The sequence below is a fragment of the Hylobates moloch genome, unplaced genomic scaffold (genome assembly GCF_009828535.3).
Source record: "Hylobates moloch isolate HMO894 unplaced genomic scaffold, HMol_V3 SCAFFOLD_16, whole genome shotgun sequence".
NCBI classification, from domain to species: Eukaryota; Metazoa; Chordata; class Mammalia; order Primates; family Hylobatidae; genus Hylobates; species Hylobates moloch.
In genome coordinates, this window is record NW_026652291.1 from 3733714 (window position 1) to 3759889 (window position 26176).

The following is a 26176-nucleotide window of genomic DNA, read 5'->3' on the forward strand; positions in this document are numbered from 1 at the left end:
AGCACTGACAGGTGGCGGCCTTCTCAGCCAATCAGCATGGGCTGTCCTGATCCCAGCACTGACAGGTGGCGGCCTTCTCAGCCTATCAGCATGAACTATTCTGACACCAGCTTGGTTCTGTCAATATTTCAACTCCATCCCACCATTAGAATTTTCCTGCACATGGATGGACAAAATGTTTACTTCTGAACTATAAAAAGGCACTAGTATATTAATGTTAAATATGTTTTAAAAAAATTTAAAGATGATAAAATAACAGAAATACAGATTCTAACATTTCTACCCCATAGGGTAGTTGTGAGGATTAAATGAGTTAATAAATGCAAAGCACTTAGACTGGTCCCTAGAAGGCAACTGACTTCCCTTACTGTTATTATCATTATAATCCAGGATACAAAGAAAATCTTCATTCTTCGAGTACAACTACAAATTCTGGAAGAGGAGGATTCTTCTCCTGGGTAGCACTGTGTTAGGCTCAGAGGTCTTGGCCTATCCTGTTTATAAATCAGAACTGGGACACACTGGTTAAACTGTAATCACTTACCATATGGACTACTTCTGGGTAAATAGGCTCTGTGATCACATTCCGATTATGGGTGATATATTCTACCATTTCACTTAAAGCAGCTCGTTTTACCTCCTTCCACTTTAGGTCACTTAGTGGATCAGAAACAAAGTCAAAGAGGACGCAACACTGACGTAACTTCTGGATAAAAAGCTTCTCTTGATCAGCAGGAGGAACATCTGAAAAGCAGAAAGCAAAGTATATTGATCACAAAAGTGCTTAACCCAAAGTTATTGTGAAACACATTTAAGCTTTCTTCTATTTTTATTTTGAATACAGATTCAAGAAAAACGGAGATGGGGTGGGGTAAACAAAGGTTAAATATTCCTTAAAGAAAATAAAAAGAAAAAACCCAGCTAGTCGCTGGTCATATTATATGTTTGGTACGATGAAGTTTTTATGCTTTTTAACTCTTTCAAACGATGTTGAGAGCACTGTTCGAAATAAACTCCATCTACATGTGTTCATTCAACAAATACTATCTGAGCAGCAGTGATCACAGGCACTGTGTTGGGCAGTGGAATGAGAGGCAACCAGTAAGGTCCACGTCTGGGGAAAGAGCATGGACACATTTACACCAGGTGATATCTGCAGAATTTAGGTTCAGGCAGGGTAAAAAAGACCAGAGGGGGAAGGGTGCCTCCTTATGTCTGTCTATAGGCCCTCAGCTTACAACATGGGAAGAGCAGGTGGTTGTCCACGCTTGCCAGATGACAAGCAGAGCAACTGGCATCAGTCCAAAGATGTAACAGTCCAAACCGACTGTTAACTTCAAACATTCAAAGAGTTCGCACCTTAGAGCCCCACCAAGCACACTGCATTTCCCTCATCCTGGTCTACAGCCAAGGCTTATCACACATGATGACTGACGTTAATGACGATGGCAATTTAGAAACAGCAATAACGATAACTATTACTTAGTGAGTGCTTACCTGGGCCAGATATCATCCTAAAAACTTTACATATATTGACACTTTCTTGCCATTTAATCTTTATAATAGCACAACAGAGATAAAGAAAGAGGTTTAGAAAATCACTGCAGGGCTGGCAAGTGGATGAAACTAAATTCAAACCAAGCTCTGAATGACTGTCCAGTATTCTGGGAAGTCTGGAAAACTTCTATCCGTGACAGCTTCCCTGGGCTGAAGAGATCAGTGGTGATACTAATAAACGGGACTGACTGACATACACACTGAAATGTGTCAAAGATTTGCAAAATGTTTTAGGAGATTTGCATAACTCGGTGAACAAGTATTTTCCAAATGATGAATAAATAGTGTTAACACCATTCAAGGGCAAAAGAGCCATTCAAAGTACAAAGTAGACCACTTGATTTAATGAAATAAAATTTACAGACAGCTTTCACTGATATGGTTTCAGATTCCACATTACAGATTCCTTTAAGAAACTACCCATGCTAAGTTTTGGTGTAATATCAAAGCAAATGTCCACAACTATCTGAAATGGCTACTAAAATACTCCTCCCTTCCCAACCACATTTTCCCAAACTTCCACCAAAGCAACATATGGCAACAGACCGAATGCAGAAGCGGACAGGGGAATCCTTGTCTTAATGTCTCGTAGTAAGCCAGACATTGCAGAGATTTGCAAAAATATAAAACTACGCCACTCTTACCACTAAATTAGTTTTTGTTTTGGAAAACACGGGTATTTTCTTTCTTTCTTTTTGAGACAGAGTCTCACTCTGTTGCCCAGGCTGGAATGCACTGGTGTGATCTTGGCTCACTGCAACCTCTGCCTCCCGGGTTCAAATGATTCTTGTGCCTCAGCCTCCCCAGTAATTGGGACTACAGACGTGCGCCACCACACCCAGCTAATTTTCATATTTTGAGTAGAGACGGGGGTTTCACCATGTTGGCCAGGCTGGTCTCGAACTCCTGGCCTCAAGTGATCCACTTGCCTTGGCCTCCCAAAGTGCTGGGATTACAGGTGTGAGCCACTGTGCCTGGCCAACGTGGCTAGATCATTAAAAATGTGTTATTTCTGTTAACATGTAATAGGTTTATTATATTTTAATAAATTAATAAATACATGTTTAAAAATTTCTCCAGTTTAATTTCAAATATGTCAGTAGCAATAGCTAAATTCACATAAAGAGTGCTCTGTGCTCTTTCGGGTCCTGCAGAGTATTTTAGGAGCACTGGGGCCCTGAGACCCACTGCCCCATGCCAGCCTCGCTCCAGGGAGTATCCTGGGGGCGGCGGCGTTTTCCTGCTTTCCTGCAGCTCCTGCGCTTCCTCTGGCGCCGAGCATTTCCACACTCCTCTTGCCCTTCCCTGCCCCTACTGTCCACTTCCTGTTGAGGTTACTTCTACAAGGCCTTTCCTTACTGCCCAGGTAAGATGTATGACTCTGAGCAAGTCATCTGGCACTTGTTAGTGCTTTAAACAGTTAGCTATCTGCTTAGTATCTCTTACTTCCAACTAGATGCTTTTTGAGGGTAGGTGCCATGTGACTATGTCTTCTAGTTCTCTATATGCCCAAATGCCCAACATTGAGCCTTGCAAATAACAGGCACACAGACTCTGCTGTCAGAGCAGATCCGTTCTGTAGGAAGCTACGGTTTCCCTGTCTCCTACACTGCATTCAGAGATCAGAAGCACACACGCAAGGCCATGGGAGTGAGTGGGGTGTACTGCCTGTAGGATCCTAAAACACCATGAGAACAAAAATTTTATTCCTAAATACTCTGAGAACTCAGTGTCTGTGCAACTATTTGAAACGAGTAACTGTCATTACAGTGTTCAGGACTCTTCACATTCAGATATCCAGTCTTTTTCGATGAAAAAGGTTCATTTTTGGAATTACCTCTTTGCTTGCCTTCAATTCTCATCAATTCTACACCTTTGTTTGCACCCTAATTTACCAGGACTGCCTTAAATGAGCTCATGTGTGTTGTCGCAGCCTGTGTATTTGGAGCTGTTTGGCATTCTCACATTCTTGGCACTACAGAGAACTGAGAGTCCACCGTTCTCCCTAAGAGCCACGCTATGCACAGCTTGGCTCCTGAGGAGTGGCCAGTTAAGTTCTTTAAGAACATGTCCTCGCCAAATCCTCCTAACAGCAGTTCAAGCCAGTGCTGTTACCCCCATCTGGAGGCGAGGACACAGGTACGAGAGCCAACCCAGCTTGCCTAAGTCCACGGTGCTATGAAGTGGCAGATACAGACACGAGGGCCAAATGTACCCTTTTCAGGGAATTGAAACTCAAAAGGATGTTGGGATCATTCACAGTGGAGTTAAATAACTCTTATATGCCTCCAAATGCCCTAAAAGCATCATTCGCTTTATAAACACTGCACAGTAACTGATACTCAGAAGGAAGACTAAGTTGTCATCCAAACACAAAAGCAAATTTATTACAATTAAGAAGGAAGAGCTGAGTAACACTGTTTTCAATAAAATTTCTATCCAAACTGTTCTAAAAGGCAAGTGAATTTCAATTATCCTAGGCTTCCAGACAGGGTGTTTCTATACTATTTTTGCTTATAGACCATAAGCAGATACTCTTGTGATTATAATCTCAGGAGCTCTTTTTTTCATTTAAAAAATCTCATTTGACTATTTTCTTTTTACAGAATTTCGCTGTTTTTAAAAAAACCTGTAACAATGAATTGGGTACAAAAGTAAAAAACTGCATCCTTGGGCCCTATCAAATATTTCCATATTTTTTTTGAATGCAAGTTAATTTAACAACTTCTTCATCAACATATTTAAAAAATCTTATTTTCTGCTGCGTTAACAGGACTGTACCACTGGGAAACAAAAATGGGTGGAGGTGGTGGAAGAATATGCTTTATACCTTTATGCATTCTGATTTTTAACAGTAAAGTGCTATTACAAATGCCTTATACTTGTATATATCATTTTAGCTTTTCCCATTATTTTAATTAATATGTTACTGTGAATTTGACACAATTTCCAAATATTTCAAGATAAATCCTCAATCATACCCAAGAACAATATACATTGACATACTCATGCAAAACCTGTAGGGGGACAGGAGAAAAGACCCAGGGCATCCAAAACGACAGAAAGAAGGTGGAGATAAGAATGTGCTATTCTGGCCGGGTGCAGTGGCTCATGCCTGTAATCCCAGCACTTTGGGAGGCCGAGGTGGGTGGATCATCTGAGATCAGGAGTTCGAGACTAGCCTAGCCAACATGGTGAAACCCCATCTCTACTAAAAATAAAAAATAATTAGCTGGGTGTGGTGGCAGGTGCCTGTAATCCCAGCTACTTGGGAGGCTGAGGCAGGAGAACAGCTTGAACCCGGGAGGCAGAGGTTGCAGTGAGCTGAGATCATACCACTGTATTCCCACCTGCGTGACAGAGCAAGACTCTGTCTCAAAAAAAAAAAAAAAGTGCTATTCTTTAAAAAATGTATTTACTAAAGGGAAGCCTGTTATTAATCAGTGATAGAGATGCTTAACAAAGATCTCCTTTAAAGTAGGCTGGGAGCACTCCTGTCTAGCTTTATACATGCTCCTGGTCCCAGCAGTCAGGGAGGTACAGGAATTGAATGCAGTTCATTGGTCACTGATATCTAGAGTGCAGGGTGAGCCTGGGGGTTACTCAAGATTGGGACGCAGGAAGAAAACAGCACAGTGTCTATTTATACTTTCTTCTTCTACAAAGAACAAGAAATTACGACATACTAATATTCAATATACAAATTTACACGCAGTGGAGGTGTGTGCTGGAGGTTGTTTTTGCTGCCAGACAAGGGTCGACAGAAGAGTTTGGAGACCACTACTGGGCAGTGAAGACTTTTGTAAATGAGTTCTAAATGGCGAATACCACAGCCAACTTCACTGATGTTGCTAGCAACATGTACCTCAATTACAGAAGGGAGTGAGAGCTGTGACATACATGCTTAGCCACCAAATCACAGAATATGAGGAAGTAAAGCTGAATTACTAAATTGTCACTATGCACCAAGAGGCATCGTGTAAACTGTTTGTGGATAGGAAACTGATTGAAAAAAAGAAGCCAAGCCCACATTTACATGACAAGTCTTGGTGGTCAAAAGAAATGCTCCAAGACACCATAAAGGACCAACTTTCAGCATGGCAGCTGCAGAAAGAGCAGAACCAGGACTTTCTGCTGCACAGATGTTGGGGCCTTCCAAATAAGCATTACCCCGATGGAGCAAGGAGACACAGCTGCAAAAACTACCAGCCTTGACAGCGACAACTCAAAAGATACCCCAGAAGGTGCAGGCTCACAAGGGTGGGAAGTACTGCCTGGTCACTCACGTAATATTCATTAAGCAGCTGAAGCAGTCAAGTTTCAAACGCAGAGACCACAGCGTGATCAGGTCAAGCACCACCCTCAGCTTCCATGCATGTTTTTATTTTTTTAACTAGAGACAGGGTCTCACTATGTTGCCCAGGCTGGAGTACAGTGGTATAGTCCTGGCTCACTGCAACCTCGACCTTCCAGGCTCAAGCCATCCTCCTGCCCCAGCCCTTTGAGTAGCTGGGACTACAGGCATGCACCACCACACCCAGCTAGTTTTTAAATTGTTTATAGAGACACAATCTCACTATGTTGGCCAAGGCTAGTCCTGAACTCCTGGGCTCAAGCGATCCTCCTGCCTCGGCCTCCCAAAAATGTTGGGATGACAGGCGTGAGCCACCACACCAGCCCCACACGCATTCTTCCATGCAGGGTGCTCCCAGGGTCCTGGGGAGATCTATGCAAGTGGCGAGCCCACAGACGAGATCTCACGCAAAACAGAAAGAAGCGCTCAAGCTCTCGGAAAGGCAGGAACCAACCTTCAGCGATGCTGCCATCTTGTCTTTCAAATATATTTATTCTTAGTACAAAACGAGTAGGAACAAAGTTGAACTAACAACTTGGGGCAAATTTAATATGTACTAAATTCCACTCCCCTCTATGTCCCAGATGAGGAAACTTAGCAGAGGATGATTTTCCCCTGCCAAGTAAGCAAAGGCTCAGCAGTACTATTTTGTTTTTAAAGATAATATTTACATGCCATTTTTTGAAATGAACATTTCTCCATGACTTCTGGTGTCTCCTCTGTCCGAGAGCCGTGTCTGTGCAGGCAGGGCTCTCTCTCTTCTTGGCCACTGCCGCAACCTGCACCACCTGGAGTCTGAGTTTCTAGAGCCCTAGAAGACTTGATGTCTGGTTGATTCCTGGCCTGGTCCCTCCTCACGTTTTCGCTGCTCATGGCCCTTTATATTTCCCATACAGATCTGGGGAGAACTTCAGAATATGGCAGGATTGAGTCTTCTAATCCACGAACAAGGACTATTTCGCCAATTACTCAAGTTCTCTTTAAATGTCTCCCAATATAGTCTTCTAATTTTCTTCTAAAAATGTGCGAAACATTACATTTTAGATTTTATTCTTAGGTATTTGCTATGTTTTGATGTGATCGTCAATGGTATCTTTAAAAACATTTTTCTAACTGCTGTTGCAATACAGAAAAAATGGCTTTTGAGTATCACTTTCATATGTAGCTATCTAGGTAAATCCCTCTGGTTTTCCTTTCATCTGCAAGTCCCCACACCGTTCTTCTCTTTCTTATCTACTGCGCTGACCGGGACCTCCGAGCAACGCTGAGAGGAGCAGTGAGAACGGCCCCTTGCACCCATCCCCGACTCAGAGTGGAGCTTTTACCATTGATTTGATGCTTGCTCAAGCAGCCCGTGGATAACAGTTACCTGAGTAAGAAACTGACCTGTGGATTCAATGCTATCCCAATCCATATCCCAACACACACTTCTGTGGAACTGAATACATGGATTCTAAAACGTATGTGGAAATGCAAGGGGTTAAGACTAACCAAGACACCCCCGAGAAGAACAAAGCTGGAGGACTTGCTGTTCCAGAAATCAAGACTTCCTGTAAAGCTTCATGAATGAAAACAGCCAGACTCTGTGCTGTCACACAGGCTCATGCATAAATCGACACCTGACTTGTGACAGCAGTGGGTTGCAGAGGAGTGAGGAAAAGTCGTCCTTTTAACACGTTGTGTTGGGACAACCAGGTACACAGGGACAAAAAAGAAAGAAAAAAGAACAAAGAAAGAAAGGAAGGAACTGCATCAAATTATATACATCTATATTAAAAAAACAAACTCCTGGTGGGTTATAGACTTAAATTTGAAAGGCAAAACTCTAATGCTTTTAAAAAATAATATAGAAGAATGTCTTACATAGGGAAAGAAGTAGAGAAGGACTTCCTTAGACACAAAGCCAGTAATCGTTAAAAGACTGGTTGATCTATATTGAAATTAAACATTTTTCTTCATCAAGACACCCACAAGGATGAAAAGGCAAGTCACAGGATAGAACTATTTGAATACATATAACCAACAGACTCATATCCAGAATATATAAACATGTCCAATAACTCAGTGAGAAAACTTCAGAGTACAAATAGAAAAACAGGTAAAAGTCTTAACCACGTTCTTCACAAAATATATCCAAATGGCTCACCATGTATGAAGGGATCATCACTCTCATTAATAACCACCAGAGAAATGCAAATTAAAACCACTACGGCCATTAATCAAGTTGTGAATAAACTCATTTCCTGTTACTTAAGAAGAATATATAACTGGTCCTGGGTATATAACAATTACTTATAAAAATGAAACAAAGTATATCATATCCAGGAATAAATAAAATTATGTATAATTGACATAAAACTGTGGAAATGCATTCCCACTGGGAAACGTTTCTCACTATGTATTTGAAATTGAAAATACTTAGCATACAGTCAGTGTGGTAGTGTAAAAGTAGCAGTCATTTAAATATAATGAATGTAAAGCAAAAAAAAAAAAACAAAAAACCACTACGGCCAACACCAAATAATGCCTCAAGGAGCTGCTTTGTGGCTGGAGCCCGAACACCACCCATGGGTGGGACAGTGCGTTATCAGTGGTGTTGAGGATACACGTGGCTGACAGCTAGGACAGCACTCCTGGCATACCACCTCACGACACTCACATACATGTGCATCACAACCGAGGTAAAGGAATGTCCACAGCACACCGTCCTAACAGCTCAGACTGGAAACAACCAAATGCCCATTAGTGGTGGATTAGGTAAATGCAAATGCAGTCTATATAACATTCCAAAGCAATAGAGATGAATGAAATACAGCTATACACAATATGGATACGCCTTACAAAATACTGTTGCATCAAAGGGGCAGATAAGGAGGATTTATTCAGTGTAATTTCATTTATAGGAAGAAACAGGAATCCCTAAAACTATAAAAGACTTAACAGGGGGCTTTTAGGGTGCCGAGCCTGAATGGTGGTTATGTGGGTATTTGCTTTATAATTATTCACTACACATTTGTTTCATATGCTTCTGTATGTGGGTTACATTTCAAATAACAAAGGCTAAAGATACATGCATATGGCTAAAAAATGAAAATGGAAAGAACCTAGTGAGACGTGAGTCTCCTTCCACACACCCACCCTCTGGACTCCCTCTCTTCTCCCAACTCCCGCTGTTGCCAATCGGGGTGTCCCTGGGCTGCTCCAGGGGTGCACTCGGGGGCACGACTGTCAGCCGCTTCCTGCATGGTTTTAGATGCATCAACACCGACGACCTCTAAACTCACCTGGATCTACCTGAGACCAGAAGACACACTCGCACTCAGGAAATCCCAACAGTTTCTTTTTTTTTTTTTTTTTTGAGACAGAGTCTCGCTCTGTTGCCCAGGCTGGAGTGCAGTGGCGTGAACTCAGCTCTCGGCTCACTGCAACCTCCGCCTCCTGGGTTCAAGCGATTCTCCTGCCTCAGCCTCCTGAGTAGCTGGGACCATAGATGCCCGCCACCACGCCTAGCTAATTTTCGTATTTTTAGTAGAGATGGGGTTTCACCATATTGGCCAGGCTGGTATTGAACCCCTGACCTTGTGATCCACCTGCCTTGGCCTCCCAAAGTGCTGGGATTACAGGTGTGAGCCACCACGCCCGGCCCCCCAACACAGTTTCTAACATTCTTCTACATAGTGTGTCATGTTGAAGAATTTAAGCTTCGAATTTTTTGATTGAAAAACTTTCCCAATTAAGATAAGGATCTAGGTGATCTCTAATTTTTTTCTATTTATATAAAGATTCTCTCTTAAAAGAAAGATCAGTAACTATACTTGCAAATGGATAAAATAAAAACTGTGGTATGACGTGCTTATCAGATCTAAAGCATGGGTGGGGAGCAATTGGCATATAAGAACTAAAGTCTCAAGGCCGGGCGCAGTGGCTCATGCCTGTAATCCCAGCACTTTCGGAGGCTGAGGAGGGCAGATCACGAAGTCAAGAGATTGAGACCATCCTGGCCAACATGGTGAAACCCCGTCTCTACTAAAAATACAAAAATTAACTGGGTGTGGTGGCACGTGCCTGTAGTCCCAGCTACTCGGGAGGCTGAGGCAGGAGAATCGCTTGAACCCAGGAGGCAGAGGTTGCAGTGAGCCGAGATCACGCCACCACACTCCAGCCTGGCGACAGAGCAAGACTCCATCTCAAAAAAAAAAAAAAAAAAAAAAAAAAAACAGGATTACAGTCTCAGAGCAGCCCCAACCATGAGGACACAGCCTGCATCACTAGGAAGTATTTTGCAAACGCATCCCATACATACACGCCAGGCACTGTGCTAGGCACTGATGATAGACACATTAAAACACAGTATCTAACCTAAAAGAAAACTACCAGAATATGGGAGGTGATGAATTCTGCTGGGAGACATGTGGATGAAGGCTCAGGGAGAACAGGAACCATAGCTGAGGAGAGGCTGCAGTTGCTGGGAAGGCACTGAAGGCCGCACTAAATGGGGAGACTGTCTTGAGGCACTCACTCGTCAATCACAGGGGCCTGACGTTACAGGAGAGATGACGCTGCATTCTCCTGGAAAATCAATTTTCCTCAAAAGACAGTATCTTAACAATGGGGACAATTGATTATATTTTACATACCCTACGTTAATCATACTGGATACTTAATTATAAATTTTCCCAGAGGAGGAACTTTGTCTTTTTACCATTTTTATCCTCAGCATCTAAAACTGGCCAGCACATAGTGGGACCACAAATGTTTGCTGAATGAACAGATCCATCTGAGGAAAACAAATTCAGGTAATTTAACTGAGAGGTACCGTAATTTGAAATATATTTATATCAAAATAACACCACCTGTATCAGAGTAGAATGTGACATCTACATAAACTTTTAAGATAAAACTCAGGTCTTCAAAGCAACTGCTCTTAGTAGGCATTTCTCTTCTGTGGAATCTCTGCAGTCAGAGGTGCTTTGACAGAAAAATCTAAAAAGTACTGTGGGAAGAGAGATTTGAATCAGAGGATTTTTAAGCAGATGAGCGACCCAACTTGATCTCTGTTCAGGAGAGACACGGGTGAACTGAAACCAAGAAGCCAGAGGTAGGCAGTTCTCCTTCAGAAGAGAAGGGCCTTAGCTACAGCCCATGAATCCAGCCCTCAGCCCTCTCCTAGGCAAACCCGACACGCAAGCTCTGCCTTCCCGGGTACAGGCCTGCCAGCCCTCATTTTTGATAACAAGCATCTCTTACTCTATAAATCCAAGCTTCTACGACTTGAAAGCTCGATAAACATAAGAATGAAATACTTCTATTTATCTACAAAATGTCGAGACTAACTTCTACCCTGACCCTTAGCACCTACATAACTTCAAAATTGGGTTAATCTTCTGGCACTGTTTGTAACTCGGTTGATGACTTCTGAAATTTACAATAAATCTTAATTTCAAAGTGCAAATGTCTTATTTTATCCATTCTAATATATACATTTTCCATATTAATGTCTCTAAAATCAAGCTGCATCTTTCACTTTCACTTTTTCTTTTTTGGTAATTCTTTAAAAATGGTTTGGACTACAATGAACAGTGCCTTAGGTGTGATGAGACATGGTATCTTAGCTTCCCTACACACATGTGCCTCTACTCAGGTTTCTAAATGATATTATTTCATTCAAATGTAGCCAATGTCCCCGCCTCCCTCCAGGTCTGTCTGTACCACCCAATGTGAAGGAGTTGAAGCAAGCTGGCTTCAACGTGCCCACTCTAAGTGTTCCTGGTTCCAGCGTGTGGCTGCCCGTAGCTAGGTCTGTTTGGTGGGGCTCCATGAGAAAACCGGAGAGGTGGTGCACAGCCCTTCCTGTCACCAGGGATGCTGAAACCATCTTTCCACTCCGTGTGGGTGGATTTCAGGCAAAACGAACAGTACCGCCAGGTACATCTCATTTGGGTATAAATTTGGTAACGTGGAGCTGGTCTGCAGTTTCTACACTGACCCTCTTGTTTACATGTTTGGATAGAGACAACCCGTGGCTCACAATCCACCATGAACGTCCCAGTGCTGTGGTTTATCCAGCTTTGTTGTACACATTTACCAAAGTTACATTATCTTTCCTGGAGAGGAAGATCTGCTAACCCCAGGACCAAGCTGGGGTTCCCTCACAAACCTGAGCTGCTCCTACCTTAAACCCTTTGGGTTTTTCTGATTCACGAGCCTGGTTTTATCTGCATATGAAGAAAGGGGTAATATTCACTTTCCCCACAACTTTCTACCACCAACCCCATCATCCTTTTCTCATTAATTAACAGTATAATTTAAGAAGGGAGATATTTTTCATTTCAAAAGGCAGTGGTTGAAGCCAAATTTTAGTTCATTCATGCTTTCCACTCATGAAGACTGGCAGCTTCTACCAGGGAATGGGTGGGGAAGGGTGGGGTGGAGTGCAGTGGAGAGGCGCCCGGATGGAGAGAGGTCAGGCTGAAATGGGCAAAGGCCAGGAGAGGCTGCTTTCCTCGGAAAAGCTCTTCAGTGAATTTTTCAGTAAAGGGAGTCACATGGAAGAACAAACTGACTCCCGGTTCAGACTCCGCCAAATCAGAACATGGTAAAGTCATGAAACTATTCTCAGCCTCAGGCTCGTCAACTGTAAAATCTCCTGTGGACACACATGCACATTCAGAAAGAACCTTCACTCCGGCTGCAGGCAACAAGAGGAATTCAACGGTGTTAGCTGAATTGGAAGATTCCATTTTTTTTTTTTAAAAAAAAAAAAACACGGAAAGGTTGAGACAGGTCAAACAAACTCCTAGGGATAAAGATATAAATCCAGCACAGCATTATTTCCGGATACAGGCCATATTTCCCACTTAGGACTCTAGTTCTAGAAAGCCTTGTGGAGAACAGACACTCAGGGCACTGATTACTAAATGCTCAACACCCTTCGTGCAGCCCGTATCACTTCATCTTCCACTTTCACTAGCACGACTGGTGAAACACTGAATGTTAATAATATTACTGCACCTGGTGACCAGAAGCTCCAACAATGCAGTAGCTCATTTATCCAAAGAACAAAGGCAGGTACCGTCTCAGGAAAAGTAACAGCTCTTAACATTTGACAAGAAGATGTAATAAGATCTTTTCAATTCCATCTTGAAATTGATTCCAGAACCTTCAATATGTTTACCAGCAGACAAAGCAGTGTAGAGGTGTGAAAAAGATACACTGAAAATACACACACATTTTTTTCAGTCCCTTTTTATGCTCTCTACTTCCTTTCTCCATGTCTCAGACAGAGGAGGTTCAAGTGCTTCCTTCTAGACACGAACTCTTGCTGAAGCTGGGCTCTTCCTTCAAATGATGTCCAGCCGGGGGATGGCGGCAGGGAGGGTCGGTGAAAGACACAACCCAATGAGCGTGCGGCCTGTGTGCTGGGACGTACCGGGCCCTGGGCTGCTCCCGGAGCTCCAGCCTTGCAGAGGCAGCCTGGGGATCAGGGCCACAGAGCAACACAGGTACCATGTCATGTGCCAGAAACCACGATATCAGGACTGTGTGCACGTGTGTGTCTAATCTCTGGGGAGGTGAGACAGAGAGAAACTAGTGCCAGACCGCTCCGGCCCCTCCCGCAAGCTGCCAGCCTCCTTGAACTTGTCACATACCCACCGCTCCACTCTCTAAGATTTGAATTAGTTACCTGGTATTGGTATTAACCTACTTTGCGTTCCAGCCTCCACCTCACCTGGCCATCAACTCAAAAAAAAAAAAAAAAAGATCACTTTAAGATGGATGATGATGAAAATGAGCACCAGCCGTCTTTAAGAACTGTCACAGGGGCAAAGGATGAATTGTGCGTTGTTGAGGCAGAGGCAATGAATGATGAAGGTAGTTGGATTAAGGTAATGCTGATGGCTTTGAAAACATCTGTACAGCCAAGGGCTTCCCTTGGGCTATGAAATACCACCACCTGTGGCCTTGTGGGTGACGTGTGGTTCAAGGCCCATGTGTATCAATGGATGGCACTTAGTAGCTGGGGAGGACGATGCAGAGTCAGAGAGACAGGAGGATGTGAAACTCTTCAGAATATCTGGAAAGCGATCTTCCCCTGGAGGTGGTAGCAAGGTTCCGCAGAAAAAAGTAAAGTTTGCTGCTGCTGAAGATGATGATGATGAAGATGAGAAGCAAACTGAGGACAAATCTCCAGTGAAGAAATCTATACGAGACACTCTACCCAATCATGCACAAAAATCAAACCAGAATGGAAAAGACTCCGAGTCACCAACGTCAAGAAAAGGTCGAGAATCCTTCAAAAAATAGGAAAATACTCCTAAAACACCAGAAGAACTGCAGAAGATATTAAAGCAAAAATGCAGCCAAGTATAGCAAAAGGTGGTTCTCTTTTCAAAGTGGAAGCCAAGATAATCAATTATGTGAATGGCTTCTGGACGACTGACAAGGGGACTACTGAAGATCTCTGGCAGGGCAGGAAGTCTCTTTAAGAAAATAAACAGTTACAAATCTTCCATCTCGTTTCATATCTCTAACAGTTGATATCTGGCAGTCCTTTTTATAATGCAGAATGAGAACTTTCCCTACTATGTTTGATAAATGCTGTCCAGGTCCATTGTCAAGAATATGTTGTCCAAAATGCCAATTTGTTTTAGATAGGGTCTTGCTCTGTCACCCAGGTGGGAGTGCAGTGGTGTGATCACAGCTCACTGTAGCCTCAACTTCCTGGGCTCAAGTGATCCTCTCACCCCAGCCTCCCAAGCAGTTAGAACCACAGGCACATGCCACCACTCCTGGCTAATCTTTTTATTTTTTTGTGGAAGACAGAGTCTTGCTATGTTGCCCAGGTTGGTCTTGAATGCCCAGGCTCAATCAATCTTTCCCCTCTGGCCTACCAAAGTGCTGGGATTACAGGTGTGAGCCACTGCACCCAGCCCAAAATGCCTGTTTAGTTATTAAAGATGGAACTCCACTCTCTGCTTGGTTTTAAGTATGTATGGAATGTTATGATAGGACATAGTAGTAGCGGTGATCAGACAGGGAAATGGTGGGGAGATAAAAAAAATACATGCGAAATAAAACTCAGTATTTTAATAAAGTAAAAAAAAAAAAAAGACACATCACTCCCATCCACGCCCTCCCGAGCTAAGGCTGGTCTACCCGTGCCAGGTGTGAGCAGGCACCACAGCCACGCTGCTCTCAGGGGACTGACCACACCTAGGGAGGGCTGGACACAGATGCATGACCTGGAGGATGATTCTGGGATAGAAGATAAGCAAGTGCCCCTCCGGTGGTGACTGTTGGTGACACACAGCTCCCCAGTACAGTACCGTCATGCCTGTTACCAGCACACCTGGGTGGGGACCCTGATGAGTGCATGCAGAGCACGCCAGTCAGGGCCGAACCCCAGCTTGCTCCTCACTCCCCTTTCCTCAGGATGCTCCAGTGGCCGCTCACCAGCCAGGAAAGCAAACCAGCAAGCAAAGAAGCCACTGAGAGCCCACGGGCGCTCCTGCCCTCTCCTCCTGTTTCAGTGGGGACTCGAGGGGGCAGTCTGCACCTGGAAACCTTGGCTTTCGACTGCTTTCTCAAAGGGCCCGTCGTATCACACTCCCTAAGTAACACGACTGTAATACGGCTGGCCGGTTATTCAAGAGGTTTACCAGCTAAAAGGTTCATTTTTCCACTGGAGAAGAATATGACACCTAAAGATTTGATATTTTTATTATTCATGGAAATGAGGAACATTCTAGTGTTCGGGTAAGTGTTGAAAGACAGTGCACCCTTTTCTACCCATACGTCTGCGCTGTCACTGAATTTCTGTTTTCTTGACACAGCAGGGTTTGGTGGGGGGAACCTGCAGGTATAACGAGGGCTCTGAGGGGCCTCCGCGAGCTGGACTCTCCACAGGAGCCACAAAAGGTGGCACTAGAAATCAGGTGCCAAGAAGCTCGATGGGGAGCTGAGAGCTCAGTGGTCTCTGAAGGAGGCGCTCCACACCTTCCAGACTAAGCCTGGGCGGCCTGTGAGGGACTGCACGACTCCAGCCTCCTGGCTGTCCACCTGGCCCTGGAGCCCTGCTCCCTGACCTGGCCCCACTGCCCCAGCTGGCCTCGAAGGGTCCCCTTTGACAGGTGCTTCCCTCCCTTGCCTCCCAGAAGCATAGCCGATCCTCTGCCTTACTCTCTACGGCTTTTCTGTCTGCGACTGGAAGGTTTCATTTCAAAAAGAACACCGCAGTGACCGTGGACAACCCCCTTTCCTCGCCCCACCTCCTCAGGTGGGGACTGACCGCTCAGCAGGGAGCCTGGCCTCTGGAGGCACAGAGTGAAAGTGTCTGTCTGGACACGGAACGAGCCGGCCCCATGTCTTTCAATGCGGAAGCTCAGTTGGGTGATCTGAGAGGTGGTGGCATTTGGGGAAACCTCCACAGGCCGTCCTCTAGAGTCTACTTTTCTGTACACAGTACTTCCTAAAACTTGCTCCTTATGGTCAAAGTTTTTTTTTTTTTTTTGAGACAGAGTCTCACTGTCGCCCAGGCTATAGTGCAGTGGCGCGATCTCGGCTCACTTTCACCTTTTCCTGCCTCAGCCTCCGAGTAGTGGGATACAGGCCTGCCACCTCGCCCGGTAATTTTTTTTTTTGGGTTTCACTGTGTTAGCCAGGATGGTCTCGATCTCCTGACCTCGTAATCCGCCCGCCTCGGCCTCCTGAAGTGCTGGGATTACAGGCGTGAGCCACCGCGCCCGGTGTATGGTCCAAGTTTTATAGCTAAACTAAAAACTTAACACTCAAGGGGCAAGGCACTTTGAGGCCATTACTAGGCACAGTTGCCTCCTTCATTTCTAACTTTGAATCCTTCATTTAGCGAATATCTGTAAAGCCTCGAAGACAGGAAGCAGCAGTAAAACAAAGGTGTTAAGAACTCAGGCAGGAAGCCCAGTTGGAATCCCAACTCCACCTCTGACTACCTTAGTGACCCTGGGCAGAAAATGATCTCTTTGGGCCTCAGTTTTCTCAACTGGAAAATGGGAATAATTGTCTTTACTGGGGTTGATGTGAATTAAGGGATGTACAGTGCTTAGAAAAATCCCTGAAATATAGCGTGTCCTCAATAAATGTTGTTTTTGTTTTTTGTTAATGATGTTATCAAGTGACTTACCAGCATCTATAACTCAATCTTGTTACTCTCCTGATGGTAACGGAAGCAACTAACGGAAGCAACATTTTCATCCTCTCCAGGCATGTGCAAGCAGGCCTCTAATGCACTGCGCTCAGCAACTAAATTTGTACCAAATGAAAGGCGGAATCTCAATTTGACAACGTCTGGTTCTGCATAACACAATTATGCATATGCCCTGATAAACAGCACAGCAATAGTGCTTTGCTGTTCTTGATCTTGTAACAGGGCAGTGCAATAGGAACTACTTAAATGTTGGTTGAAAGAGGCTGAATGAACCCCAAATCCAATTATTACAGATGTACCCACTAGGTCACGGGGGAGCCAATCTGTTCGGTGAGTTCACAAACATCTAAGTATTATCAATCTGTGGCATAACTAGATTTGAATGGAAAAATATCCTTAAAGTTTGATAGGTTATAAAAGACTGGTGGAGTGGAGTTTTTTTTTTTTGGTGGGGGGAGCAGGTGGTGCTGGAAGCTCACATGGGTAAGAAGATAAAAACCAGAAAGCAGCAAGCAGACGAAAAAGGCAAGAGACGCTGCTATTAACTAGCTGCGACCAGTGGCTTGGCCTTTTTGGGCTTCAGTTTCTACACCTGAAAAATGAGGTTCTTTCTGACTCTTCTGAGACAATGAGAGAATGCTTCTTTCAGGAACTTGAGTGCCAGCAGCAAATCCCAGAAAGGGGAAAAAATGAAAATACAACAGGGTCTCTAAACAGGAATAGAGAAGAGAATAATGTGATTTGTATGTTTTTTAATCCAGGAAAATAAGGTACAAGGTGGGCACTACAAGAAGGACCATATAAAAACCTATAAATGAAATATTTCGCTGTGTATAGTGACCACTGGTCTTTACATAAAACAACTTAGTATTCAATGGCTAATGTGATATGTAAACATGTATAACTTATTTTTGAAGAATTTTCTTTTCAGAAAAATGATAACATGCTCACTGTAAAATAGAAAAAAAAAAAAAATCCAAACAACACAGGAAAGGCCAACCCAGAGAGAACACTGCTGGCGTCTCTGGGTGTGTGCGGACCAGTGCACCACTGACAGCCAGGCTTCATGGGCTCCTGTTCTCTATCCACACCCCCGTGTCCACGATGTCTCACACACCAACAAATAGGTAATGCCATTGTCAACTGTTTGAAATTTCACTTGACACATGTGCTATGATTCAATAAGTCAGGCTTCTCATGGTGTTCTTTAAAAACATCGCATCACAAATAATGCTTCACTTTATGATTACAGATGTAGGATGGAATACATTTATCTGAGTCTACCCTCTTCTAAAACCTCACTAAAAAGACAGGGAATTTTGTAAAGAGTTTACACTTTCCAGGACATGGGATCACGGGGCTGGAGGGCAGGCAGGGAAGCAGCCAGGCGTGCACTGGTGAAGCCTCACCGGCTCAGGTCAGGGTGTCCACAGGTGCCCGTGGAGTAGGGGCACAGATGGGTAAGAAGAGGACTGGCAGGAAGTCCTCGCAGGCTGTTCTCACAGGCCCTGTGCCACCTGTGATCATATAACTTGACTCTGGAAATGAGTGTTTTTTTTTTTTTTTTTTTTTTTTGAGACAGAGTGTTGCTCCGTTGCCTAGGCTGGAGTGCAGTGGTGCGATCTTGGCTTACTGCAACATCCGCCTCCCGGGTTCAAGTGATTCTCCTGCCTCAGCCTCCTGAGTAGCTGAGATTACAGGCATGCGCCACCACGCCCGGCTAATTTTGTATTTTTAGCAGAGATGGGGTTTCACCATGTTGCCCAGGCTGGTCTCGAACTTCTGACCTCAGATGATCCACCTGCCACAGCCTCCCAAAGTGCTGGGATTACAGGCATGAGACACCGTGCCCGGCCTTTTTTTTTTTTTTTTCTTTTCTAATTTGAGACAGAGTCTTGCTCTGTCACCCAGGCTGGAGTTCAGTGGTGCAATCTCGGCTCACTGCAACCTCTGCCTCCCAGGTTCAAGCGATTCTCCTGCCTCAGCCTCCCGAGTAGCTGGGATTACAGGCACCTGCCACCATGCCCAGCTAATTTTTGTATTTTTAGTAGAGATAGGGTTTCACCATGTTGGCCAGGCTGGTCTCAAACTTCTGACCTCAAGCGATCCGCCTGCCTTGGCCTCCCAGAGTGCTGGGATTACAGGCGTGAGCCACTGTGCCCAGCCAAAATAGTGAAGATTTATACAACCAAGAAGAAAGGACAACACAACCCTCAAGGGATAGGCTGTGTGCCAGGGGCTGCCTCCTCCTTCCCTGGGGCTCCTCCTTTCTGAGAAGATCACGTGCCTGGGAGGCACAGCGCTTTGCTTTTCACAGCCTCCTGGGGTGAGAGGGACAAGAGGTGAGGCCAGGGCCCTGAAGGTAAAGGAGGGGCTGGTAAGACCACCTGCTCGTTACAACATATAGAGCATATGAGAGAAATGTGCAGCAAATGTGGCAAAATATTGACAAATGGGTGAAATTTTGATTAAATTCTTTATATCATTCTTGCAACTTTTCCATGCTTTTGAAATTATTTCAAAAAGTTAACAAATAAGCAAACAAACTACAAATCAGGAATGGAAAGTGAATTTTACCAAATGCCATCTTCAGATTGACGAGACGCTTGCATTTACCTTCCTTCGATGATGACTACTTCTTGCATGCTATGATTTCTCTCCTTTTTCCATCACACCAGCTCCAGGTCTACTTGTCTTTACTCTCCCTGCTTTGTTGCTGTCTGCCCCCTTCCAAAACCTGCTCTTTGGTTTCATTCTTTCTTTTTCTTTGTTGATTCATTTCTGCTTTTGTCTTTAAAGAACACAGTAATTCTTCAACTTACTTTGGTTCTTTTCTACCTCTTTAGCGTTTAAATCATTTCTTTTCATTCTTATTTAATAACAATCTTTACACATTAACTCTGTAAGCCATTACCTTATCTCATTTTTTCACTAATTTGGAGGCAATGGTGGTTCCACACATGAGAACACAGCCAAGTCCGACAGCCCAGCCCGAATCTCAGTCTCCCACTTGCCAGCTGTCAATTCTGGGGCAAGTGACTAAGCCTACCCTTCCCATTCCCCCATCTGTGAAATGGGGATGAGGATAGCACCTCCTTCGAACAGGGACTGTGAGGAGTGAGTGACATAATAAATGTACATGCTTAGAATAGTGCTTTCAACATATTTATTAGGATTATCAGCTCTTATTCATTTAACGAGATTTGTTCAGAATCTACTTAGTGCTAGTGTTCTAGAGGTTGGAGATAAAGCTTCCAGCCTACGGTTCTCGCCTCCATGGAAGTTTTGCTTGAGCGACGAAGCTCTTCTCTGCCCCAAGGGACTCCCAGGGATGCCTGGTTTCCGCCTGTGTGTTTATTTCTATTTTTATTGCATTATAATGTGAGAATAAGGTTTCTAATTATTTCAAATTTTTGGAAATCACATCAGTTTCCTCTGTAAACTAGTATATATTAAGTTTAAAAACTTATACCATGACAGCCAGGTGCGGTGGCTCACGCCTATAATCCCAGCACTTTGGGAGGCAGAGGTGGACGGATCACCTGAGGTTGGGAGTTCGGGACTAGCCTGACCGACATGGAGAAACTCTGTCTCTACTAAAAAAATACAAAATGAGCCGGGCATGGTGGTGCATGACTGTAATCCCAGCTACTTGGGAGGCTGAGGCAGGAGAATCGCTTGAACCCAGGGGGCAGAGGCTGCGGTGAGCCGAGATCGCGCCACTGCACTCCAGCCTGGGCAACAAGAGTGAAACTCCGTCTCAAAAAAAAAAAACAAACAAACAAACAAAAAAAACTTATACCATGAGCATTTGTTTTCCAGCCAACGAACCTGAAAGTCTCTACTGGCTCACAGTAATAACAACTTACGCCTACCACATGACCTGTGAAGGGCCAAGAAGTCCAGGCGTGTCTCCCACCAGCACTGCACTCACTGATTTTGTCTTTAATTCCCTACAGTTCTTGCTTTATATGTTTCAATGTTCAATTATTTAGGCCAAATTCATGGTAGTTATATCATCCTATGGACTGTTTGCTTTAGCATGAGGAGTAACCCTGTTTCATTGATTATTGTTTTGTCTTCACAATTTAGCTCTGCCCAGCATTAATGTCATGACCCTCGCTTTTCTTCTGCATCTGCCCGACATATACCTTTATTCTCTATTTCTTTTTAATACTCTTTTATATATTACCTATCTCTTCTTAGGATTTAAAGCCAAAGTTAGAAGATCGATGTTTGTTTAATTTGTTACTTAGAGTAATGCATATATAAAGGTAAATGTAACTGAAATTATAGAAATAATCTTTAAGCTTTGCTAGCCTAGAAAAATGCATGCAACACCCCAGGCATTTAAAGTAGAGATATTATATTTAAAGAAATTTATTTTGTCTAAACAGTATTTTGAAAAAGAACTATCTGCAGATCCTGGCATGAGACGTAAGTTTCCAAAATAACAGAATGACTCATTGACAATACAAAACCAGCTACAACGGTGTGTGTGATTCTAGTAGCTCTGATTTTAGGCTAAGGCTGGCAGGTCAGGAGTAGAGGAAGAAGGGCAGGGGAGAAGGCTGGCAGCTCCGTCCACGCTTTGGGGGCCGCGGGGTTCTCCATGGGTTTGCTCTCCCTGCTGCTCTGTAGGCGGCCACAGCTGAAGGTCAGGGACTTCCAACCTTAGCTCAGCTGAAACCCTGCCCGGCTTCATAGCCTCGACTGCAAAAAACCTTTCAGCTGCTAGGAAATCTAAGTTTCTTATTTATTGTTGTTTGTGGATTGAGGAATTTCCTTAAGTAATTAAAAAAATTTAATTTCCCATTGTATTTTATCTTACTAGTGTTTCCTACTATTTTCACTTTTAATTCTTTTACGGAATACTAATAGTTCATCATTATTGGGTATTTTCTACATGCTGGTAATATATTACTGTAACTTTTCTCAGCCTACTAATCCTAGTAAGAACACACAGAGGGGCTACTATCATCCCCATTAGATAGACAAGGACAGAGGTCTACAGAGAGGTTAAGGTGACAGCTCAGACGGGACAGTGCTGATGGCTAAGCCCAGGCAGGGCAGCTCAGAGCACCTGGTGATCTGCAAGGGCAAGAGGCACCCCGTGAGGGGACAGCTGTGCAGGTGGGGTGGTCCCACACATGCTACTGGTCCCTTACGGGGAGAAGAGTGGTCTCACTGTTCCTGGTCAAGATGAAGACTGTGTCTGTCCCCTGGGAGACCTCAGATGCCTTAAGGAGAATATTACTTCTAAGACCTTTAAATTCCTCAATGGAAAAAGCCCGTGAATTGAAATCAATGGTTCCTAATACAAATTTTACATGGGCTAGGTTTTCCATCAGCCGGTATTACAGACGACAAGTGGGAAGGAGCCCTCTGAACAAACGACTGGGACACAACCTTAACTGCAAGTCTGACTTGGTAACATGATCACCAACCAAATACCTGAATCATCAACATTCCCCTCTACTGAGTTCTCTTGAGCACTCAGCTGACTGTAAACTGTGTTCCCAAGTGGAAGTCACTGTGGAGTTTAGGCCACGTCAGTTCCTCGGTGTAATGCACCTCCCAGCTCTGTGCCAACATCCCGCCCTGGGCTTCCCTTACCCCAATTCATCCTGCTCCCCCAGCCACAGGACAGCATCACATCTTTGCTTCCTTAGATGGCCCCAGCTGAGCAGACCATGCTCCCACCACCATGAGGAGCAGCCCAGTGTCCAGCCTACCAATTCTGGGGTTGCTGGACAGTCAGCTGTGCTGGAATCAGAGCCTCCCAGTCCCTAAAGGCACAGGCTGCATTTTTTTTTTCCTTACTGTGAACGTGCTTTGAATACACTCCTAAAAAGTAAACAAAACAAAACAAAACACTTCTCCAAGCCACTGGCAAGTAGGCTTGGCCCTGCCAAGTAGGTGGAGCAAAGCAGAAGTCTGGCCAGACCTTCTAACCTTCCTCTGAGGCTCTGTAGCCACAGGCCCACCAGCGAGCAGGGTATAATCAAGTACCAAGTCAATCTCTGAGATTTGAGGACTTTTTCTCACAGCTTTTTGGCAAAGTCATCTTGGGAGAGGAAAGAGTAGTGGTAATCAATTAGAGAGTTGATTTCTGATTTTCCCAGCATGTAATAAAGATCCCCTCCTCTCATCCCCATCCAGACTCCTGATAACCAAATTAATATCTTAATAAATCTTCAGTATGAATGTCCCCAAGCAACTTGACAGGCCTGGGGCTTTAAGCATGCATTCTATGACCTCATAATTTAAAGAGATTTGGAGGCCAGGGCTGGCAATGCACCAGTGAAGTTTCACCCACCAGACGCTGAGTCTGGGAGGAGAATTTCTCCTTGAGCCATTTCTGCTGGAACAGCCGCCTGATCACAAGAGGAAAATGCCTCCTTAGATTAACTGGTGGCCTTGTGAGATACCTCAGCAGCTGTACTGAGACACCACATCAAGGGACCATCTTTAGTTCCATTTTTTGAGAAGACTTTTTGTTTGGCTTGAAGAGGGTCCCCCAGAAGCTGAACCTCAGTGCTGCCATCACTGCTGCAACCTCAGCACCTCCATGGCCTGCATGCACAGACAGGAGAACTGGACCAGGTCAAGGTCCCACCAGTTCTGCCGACAAGGGTCTGGAGTCCAAGTAACCACACAGCACACCCTGCTCAAATTCTCAGGGTGACTCTTCACATGGGATATAATCTGTCTTGAATGGATCATGTTTGCCACCCAGAGGAAGAGACAATGTTAAAACTCTGATTCAGGCCGGGTGTGGTGGCTGACGCTTGTAATCCCAGCACTTTGGGAGGCTGAGGCAGGTGGATCACCTGATGTCAGGAGTTTTGAGACCAGCCTGGCCAACATGGTGAAACCCTGTCTCTACAAAATACAAAAATTAGGCGAGTGTGGTGGCAGGTGGCGGGTGCCTGTAATCCCAGCTACATGGGAGGCTGTGGCAGGAGAATCACTTGAACCCGGGAGGCACAGGTTGCAGTGAGCTGAGATCGCGCCACTGCACTCCAGCCTCAGTGACAGAGTGAGACTCTATCTCAAAAACAAAAAATGCCCAAAAAACCCTTTGATTCAATAAAGCTGGGAAGTGAAAACCCCTAGTCATGTTAGGGAATTTCACATGACCTGTTACCATAATACCTTGAGAAAACCGTTCTGGTACGGTGAACTGACTCGGCAATTCATCTGGTTGGGGGTGGTGGAACTCAAGTTTAGGTTCATGTGCTGCTCCCTCATACTGTGTCCTCTCAATGAAATGCATCCTTTACAAAATTGCAAGGGGGCGTGTCTTTGGGGCCAGACAATGAGAGCAAAAAATGAAGGGAAAATTAAGAACAATGGTTCACCCAAGGTGGTGGTTTCTGAAGAATGATCAAACCATATAATTAAACCAATCATTTTAGGTAACTGTGTGATCCTCTAACAACTTCTGCCAAACTTGGAGAGTCTAGGAATCTTTGGTAACCCTATCTTCTTCAAATATGTGACCAATCAGAGCTGGCCAAGACATATCAGGCAAGACTCCTCATTACCAGAATGGCTGGGAAGCTCCACCTCGAATTAAAACCCTGACGCCGGCTATGTGAACAGCAGCACCGGTGGCCTCTGGCCACGGCTGGCCGAGGGGCAGACCTAGGCGCCCATGTTTTTCCTGGACCACACTCCAGGGCGGCTTGGAGCGAGAGTAAACAACTTGATCAAGGACAATGTTTTGACCAAGTCAAAGTTTTCCTCCGGAAAACTGAAGCTACCAACGACTTCTCACTAGATGGAACATGGGAAGAATCAGGCAGATCTAATCACTGCCAGTGTGGACACGATTGATTCCAGCACGTTTCAGATGCTGTGCCTAGTGTTCACACCCCAACCTCCCTGACTATCCACAACTGTCCTGTGAGAGAGAAACTGTTATCACTCCCATTTTACAAATGAAGAACAGCTACTCAACAGTTCAATACTTGCTGGAGGTCCCACAACTGCTAACTGTATTATGTTACTGAGTAAATGCAGAAGAGCATGCAGAGAAATTACACGGTAAAGCGCGGGGAAGAAGGGGCACAATATGCAAAGACTGGGAGTGGCGGGGTGGACGAGGACACAGAGTGGTCACTCACACTGCTAGAGTCTGGACCCTTCTGGCTGCACAGTCCAGCTCCACCCTGCTTTTCTGTGTGGAGTCCCTCCGTGACCGTGCCTTAAAAACACTTGTCTGGGGCTGGGCGCGGTGGTTCACGCCTGTAATCCCAGCACTTTGGGAGGCCGAGGCAGGAGGATCACGAGGTCAGGAGATCGAGACCATCCTGGCTAACACGGTGAAACCCTGTCTCTACTAAAAATACAAAAAATTAGCCGGGTGAGGCGGCGGGCACCTGTAGTCCCAGCTATGCAGGAGGTTGAGGCAGAATAATGGTGTGAACCCCGGGGGGCAGAGCCTGCAGTGAGCCAAGATTGCGCCACTGCACTCCAGCCTGGGTGAAAGAGCGAGACTCCTTCTCAAATAAATAAATAAATAAATAAATAAAAAATAAAAACACTTGTCTTCACCTATGCAAGCCCAAGTGTGTCTCCACAGCTTGTAACCCAAGAAAGAGATGGGAAGGTCTCTTCGGAACAGATTCCCCAGGTGGAACCCAGAGTCGCCCACCCTGGGGTTTCCCGTACTTCAGTCCTGCATGAACACCTTCAAGATCATCACAAATCTGTGTACAGTCATGCTCTTATTTACTTGGTATTTTGCTTTAAATGGATATACTTTTTACTAGGCCCTGTCCTAAGCAATAATAACCCAAGAAACCACGGATTTGATGTGCTAATTATATATTTTCATATTCATCAATATATAATATTAAAGTAAAATAATACTCAACTCTGAATCACTTAGAATAACTGCCATAAGCAGTGGTGCGCACTTGCTACACTTGGAGGAATCCTGGGCTATCCCACAGTATAAAGAAAGAAGATGATAAGAAATCCTCTGTTTGGCCTATGCTGTAGATTTCTATGTTGACTATTATTGCTCAACAAATCTCCAATGATTACCTGAATGAGGAGCAAGAAAATCACTT

General features: G+C 44.5%; 1 protein-coding gene across 12 annotated transcripts in view; it reads right to left on the reverse strand.

Annotated features, from left to right (window-relative positions):
• The window catches only part of PPP2R5C (protein phosphatase 2 regulatory subunit B'gamma), a 172357-nt gene that overhangs the window by 70457 nt on the left and 75724 nt on the right, over positions 1–26176 (reverse strand). For all 12 annotated transcript variants that reach the window (XM_058429899.1, XM_058429900.1, XM_032134819.2 and 9 more), the window contains one exon: positions 545–744. In XM_058429899.1, coding sequence (XP_058285882.1) covers positions 545–613 — 69 coding nt within the window. In that variant the 5' untranslated portion in view covers positions 614–744. The remainder of the gene's footprint in view (positions 1–544; positions 745–26176) is intronic.